This window comes from Carassius gibelio, chromosome B13, assembly GCF_023724105.1.
Source record: "Carassius gibelio isolate Cgi1373 ecotype wild population from Czech Republic chromosome B13, carGib1.2-hapl.c, whole genome shotgun sequence".
In the NCBI taxonomy this organism is placed as follows: Eukaryota; Metazoa; Chordata; class Actinopteri; order Cypriniformes; family Cyprinidae; genus Carassius; species Carassius gibelio.
The window spans coordinates 27034137-27040344 of record NC_068408.1 but is presented as its reverse complement, the minus strand read 5'-3'; the positions used below and the strand labels follow the sequence as shown (position 1 = coordinate 27040344).

Sequence of the window (6208 nt, the reverse complement as noted above, 5' to 3'; positions counted from 1 at the left end):
TTTTCTCTTTTATGGTGTCTTAAATGTGACATGTCCGGTTCACTTAGTGTTGTCGTGGCCATGACATAATAACTCAACGTGATAATATGTTGTAGCTATGAAATGCTATGTTGAGGATTTTTATTGACATCACATTTAATATTTATTATTATTATTATTATTGTTGTTGTTGTTAAATTAACTTATTAGGGCTTTTTTATATTTGTTACATATGCTTATTTCCTCTTTCAATTTGGGTATCGCTTTACCAAGATATAATTTTGTACATTTGCTAGCTTACAATATTTTGTAAATAAACACCTGACAATTATGCCAATAAAGTTTTGTATTTATGATTGTATTTATGTTCTTCTGTGATGATAAATGAATGTGTTTTGTTTTCATTTACGTAATAATTAATTTCATTAATGTAATAATTCTATAACAAATAATATAATAATTTCTTAATTCAAAATAAGATATTAATGAATCCCTCTCTGATAATCCTGTGTTGCTCTGGTCTCGCAGGTTTGTTTACACATTAAACTCGTAGCCACAAGAAAAGGATGATGTTCCCTCAAATTAATATCTTGTGGCCCCAAAAACACTTTGTGAACTGGACATGTCACCTTATGGGCACCATACCCTTTCACCAAACATGTCTGTCTTTCTTTTTTTTTCTGGAGAAGCAAGCAACTTACTGTAGATTAGCTGCCATGCTCTGAATGTGATGGTTGATTTGGGACAGAACAGGATAGATAGGTTAGATGAATTCTGCATAATTCTTCCAGCAATACAGGCTTGCCTTAATCAATATCAGTATTACAGCATCAATATTGTACAATTTATTTGCAACATTTGACCTTTAATTTAATTAAAAATGGCTGCTTTGATGCAGCCATCCTCTTCTCAAGGCATAAACAGGAAATAAACTGCTCTGGACATGTGACAATTTGCACTAATCAGATGAAACTGCACATATTTAATTGAGACGCTTTATTTGTTCCATATTTGCAGGAAGTGCACTAAAACATCAGTCGGTAAGGATTTAAAAGCTTTATAAATTAAAACCTTTATGACAGTCACTATTGTGAACTGTGGGATTTAATTAATAGAGTAGCAAAAAAAAAAAAAAAAAACTTCAGATTGGCGTCTTAACAGCAAGGCTCCCTTTTATTGAAGATTGGTATTCATATTCATTTAACAAAAGAACCACAAATGGCAGAGTGAAAAAACTAACACAAAAAACTAAGCAAAAACAAACAATATAATCTAGTAAAATACACAAAAAAACCCTATGATTTTGCAAAGTTTACAAGCCAAGTACTTTTTATACAATTTTTTTCCACATACACATCAGTCTAATTGAAATTAAATGATGACAGCGTGAATGCAACAAGATTTTTCAATATCTGAAAACAGAAAAACATCAGGTTGCTGTGTTTTGTGTTTTTATCCACTTGCTCACCAATTTTACTATAAAACCATGCTCACGATTAGAAAAAATAAAAATAAAAACCTTTCTAATCTTAGTTCACTTCACTTTGGTCAGCCAAACACAAAGCACACTCTTTTTTAATATTTTGCTGACAGTAAGAGCACTTTAGGGAAGTGTGCAATCAAGCATGCACAGTCACTACAGACTGACATGGAATGACAAATTCATGTAAAAAAAAAAGATTTTCTTTATGTTGATATGTAGAGATGTTCAAGAAATATACAAATAACAAAACTTTTTAAAATGGCAGGTCATGTTACAGTGTAAATTCTAAAGCAAACTACATGCACCTAATGTTTTCTGAGTTGTATTAATGAAATTACTTAATGGAATTAATTATATGTACATGTAATATGTGAAGGACGCTATAATGTAAAATGTGCAATATGAAGATTCAGAATAATGCTCTGTGGAGTTCAATCTGTGCTCAGTGACTTAAAAAAATAAACTTTCTGTTTGTGAACAGTCTGTTTGTGGATGATTATTAATTAAATATTAATTGCATTAGTTCCAAAAGTTAGATAAAAGGGCAAGGACAGTCCTCATCAAAGTCAGTGTGGTCCTATGTTTGGTTTGGGAAGATGATGATGCTTTTGGAGATTGGCGAGCACAGACTTTTAGGGCTTGGGCGGCTTAACATTGTCCTTTCTAAAAGAAAGAAGTATTTGGGGTTTCAGGCAGAGGTGTAGATGTATTTGGTCTTGGCCAAGCCAGCAAGCTCATCTTCGTAGCGAGGAAGACAGTAGAAGAGGATCCCGCAGCCCAGCATCAAGATGGTCGCCCCCCAGCCGAAACCATACGCCCAGGTGTAGTCGTAATACCCTTCATAGATCTGCTCATTGAACTTGACAGGGTAGATGATCAGAGCGATTATCTGGATGATTACTGGAACGAGAGAAAGCAGGCACACTTTATAGCACAACACAAGCTAATTCTACAGTAACCCTAAAAGTATTTGATCACTGAACCAGGTGGCATTTATTTGAAAGACAGATGGAGTAAGCACACTATTAGGTTTCAGTTGATAAAACAATAGACTCTCTGTTCAGAAACAAACCATTAGAGGAACACAGCCAAAGGTAAAAGCTAGAACACCCGAGGGGAACTGACGTCGTTTACATTTGGCAGAAGCAACTTCACTAGAAATCAAACCCATTAATGCCAGCATCTTGCTCTCAAACATCCATAGCTTAGAAAGTCACACTAGTTCTGAAATAAAATGATTTTATGATTCATATAATAACCTATGCTTAAAAATATGTGTCCTAATACTTTTATTTGTATTACACATTTCGTCTGTGAACACAGTTGTATCATTTCAGAGCAATCTATCCTATTTTATGAAATGTCCTGTTTGAGGCATCTGAAAAACAATTCAGCCCTGCAGTTTGATATACTTTCTTGTCTTATGTGTCGACATTCACACATTTAATGTGGATGAAATGCATTTTTGGCCAACAAAAATTGCTCTGAAAAAGTCAGGTGAATGGCTATTCAAAGTAAAGTATTCCTGTGGTGTCCAACAGGTTTTATCATAAGTGTTTTATGAACAGCACCTAAAACAAACTTTTTTTTTACCAATTTGTGTTGGTATATAAAAATGTTTAATGAGTAGCTGATAGCTGTGTTGGCGAGCCAGCCAGGAGCATCAGCGAGTGTTGCACAGACGTGCGAGCGAAGGCCAAGCCCTGTTTGGGTGTGTAGGATCTTTCACAAAGAGCTGCGTCTGACACTTCCAGCAACAGCGCCGTCATAGACCCCACCCCAAACTGAAGCACTATTGCTGATACAGAGGGAGCAGGATATCAGATAGTCATCAGAGAGTTATCAGATCAGACATTTCAGAACGAAACTGAAAAAAGATAGAGTGGATTTAAAGAACAAAAATTTAGTAATAGTGAAAATATTAAAAGACAAATTTAAAAGAAGAGGCTATGTTTCAGTCTGGCAATGAACAAGCGACGGAGAACAAAACAGCTGTTCTTAACTTTCACCTGAATACAAGTGAAGAGGACAGGGAGGGGTGAGAGCGACAGCAAAACCAAAGCAGGGTGGAAAGACCAAAAGCACGGTCTGTATATATATCTGTAAACTCTGCGTCACACTCCACCTTCAAAAGAAGTCTTTCCTTCTTAACTTGTTTAGGGAGCATTCAGGCATGTAATTTTTATAAACGCTGTATTAATAACCTAAAGCCGTCCTGGCAACTGATACACCAATCCCAGTACAGCCAAATATCACTCTTCGTCACACGTTTTTATCCCATCACACCGCCCAGCCCAGCATCCATGTATTATTTAGAAAGCATTCAATAGACAAGGTGGAGGAAATGCTTTTGTTGTGAAACTTCCTCAGAAGCACTGGACTCCTTATATTTTGCATTTCTGCCAATTTGAATGTGACAACAGCCCCGATTCCCTGATATCCCACAAACTGATAGGTTAACTGAGTGTCTTACCAGCCACAATTAGTAAGCATCCGACTACAGGCAGCAGAGTGACGTTGAGGGAACAGCAGAGAGCCACAAATGAGACGATGAAGGCGAAGATGAGGATGATGAGGCCTATGATCATCAGAGCAGCGACTGCCTGGGCCCAAGCTGGAAGAAGAACGGAGAAAAAGACCTTCAATGATATGTTACGTACTTGTTTCATCACACTAATGTATTTCAATGTGGTAAAGAAACAACAGCTGAAATTCGGGAAGCACAGTCTCTTGGCATTTTTAAAACTCATTGCTGTCTCTTGTTTATTTGATCTTCCTGTGCTCTTGTTTATCCTGTATTACCGTTTTAATTTTACATGTGTACTTTAACATTGTTAAGTGCTTTTGAGAAGCTCCTTTAAGGGCGTAATAGAAGCACTTTAGAAAATAAAGTTAATATCAAGTCATAAGTTTGGTTTTAAAATTCGTAGGGACTCTTTAAAAACAAACTGTACAATAAACAGGGTACAGTGAATGCAATGACTGTGTATCTCATTTCTCTTTAACGAATCAACTTGAACTTTAGGGAAGCAGAACAAATACAAGAGGTGAGTTTCTACACTGGCTTGTAACACGGATGGTTACACATTAACAGATCGACGGCAATGTTTAACTAGTTTCACTCAGGCTTGACTCAGTGCTGCTGAGGACTTGTAGAGACAATGCTTGGCTTCCTAACACTCACTAGAGGAATGTGGTTTTGCTCCAAGAAGTCTGTGAATACGGTCACACCCAATGTGCTTGAGGTGGAGAGTGTGGGGGAGGAAGGGTGTGGTAGAGGGTGAAAAAAATAAAAAACAAAAAACAATATGTATGATTTATGGAGTCTAATTTGCTTTAACTCTATTTCAAGTCAATTCATCACTCAAGACATGAATGATCGTTGGTAACTGCTTGATCGACACTCCTCAGATATACTGTATATCACTGTATTTTCCACGCCAGTTACTAACACATAACACAAGAGAATTAAAGAAATATTACATGCTAACCAAACAAACCTCAGCTTCACCATATAGTATCCCTTTATAATTCATTTAAATGCACTACTGTGTATAAAGAGCATGTCACTGCATCTTATTTCTACAAGAATAAAGTTTACAGAAATGGACAGATCTCTAGTGATAGGCCTCAGTTTAAACTTATTCTATTGGCAAACTAATGGAAAGGACAGCTAAGATAAGGGGAAGAAAAATAACAGGTTTTGCCTTGGGCTTAAAAGTGTCTGCAAAGCTGTCAACGTCTCCTCCGATTTATTTAACTGGTTCCACTGGTTATATGTGATGTAAACTTTGAAAACTGTTAACTGACATCAATCAGCATTTAATAATTCTAGATGTTATTGTATTATTTGTGTGTGATAATTTAATGTATTTTAGATTTTTAGGTTGCTTTTTTTTTTAAATGCCGAGGGGCAACATGAAAATTAGCCATTGGGCCTAACTCTGGCTTATTTACAGTATTTTACTGTTGATTAATGTTTGAGGAATGTCCCAATAAAAAAAGCCCCAACGGCTAATTTTCATGTTGCCCCCTGTGAATTTTCTTATTCTGAAAGCTAATCGTAACAAAACCTGGCTTTATTAAGAATTTATAAGCTTTCAGAATAAGAAAATTCACACAATAGAAGTTTATTAAACTAACACAGACATGATGCAAACATTTTATATAACATATTGTGACATAGCTACTAATTAGCTCAAGTTAAGCAGTCTATCCCCGTGAACTGAGCAGGAAACTGATTATTTATTTATTTATTATTTATTTTTTGTATAATTGTTTATTTAAAAATACATTTTTTTTTTTACAAATTTAAAATTAATACAGAAAAGGCCACTTAAACAAAGTAACACTTTTTACGTTTCATTTGGATCGCTTTGATTTTTGCTGTTTTATAATGCCTTCACACTCGTTCTCAGGACTCTCGGTCAGTACTCACGGAGCTCCATGAGGGATTTACACTCCCACTGATCGTTGCGGCCTCGGCACTGCTTCCACATGCTGGCGTAGTGCGTCTTCGCGTTCTCGTCCTCCACCCATCCGGACTGCGCTGCGATGGCGATGATGTCGAAAATAATCGCGAACAGCAGGAGCAGAGGCAGGATCCACCTGCACCTCGGATACGAGATTCCACAGCGAAACATTCTGGATAATAACGCTGTTTCGTGTCTCCTGCGCGAGTGTGAAGAAGCTCTCCGAATGTTTTCCGGCCAGTCTTTATCTGAAACTTTCCCTGAGCTCCACCCC

General features: G+C 36.6%; 1 protein-coding gene across 1 annotated transcript; it reads right to left on the bottom strand.

Annotated features, from left to right (window-relative positions):
* Positions 1–1125: 1125 nt before the first annotated feature.
* On the bottom strand, positions 1126–6208 carry perp (p53 apoptosis effector related to pmp22). The gene is made up of 3 exons (XM_052571761.1): positions 5901–6208; positions 3936–4076; positions 1126–2362 (listed from the first exon to the last, which is right to left on the bottom strand). Exons 1-3 carry the CDS (start codon positions 6103–6105, stop codon positions 2151–2153), a joined length of 558 nt encoding a protein of 185 aa, XP_052427721.1. The 5' UTR covers positions 6106–6208; the 3' UTR covers positions 1126–2150.

What these genes read in the sequence shown, in the direction of transcription:
- perp (XM_052571761.1), bottom strand. Translation starts at nt 6,105, where the DNA reads ATGTTTCGCTGTGGAATCTCGTATCCGAGGTGCAGGTGGATCCTGCCT. An exon ending in TAAATCCCTCATGGAGCTCC is followed by an intron (nt 4,077 to 5,900) that starts GTGAGTACTGAC and finishes TTCTTCTTCCAG; the next exon opens with CTTGGGCCCAGGCAGTCGCT. An exon ending in ATGCTTACTAATTGTGGCTG is followed by an intron (nt 2,363 to 3,935) that starts GTAAGACACTCA and finishes CTCTCGTTCCAG; the next exon opens with TAATCATCCAGATAATCGCT.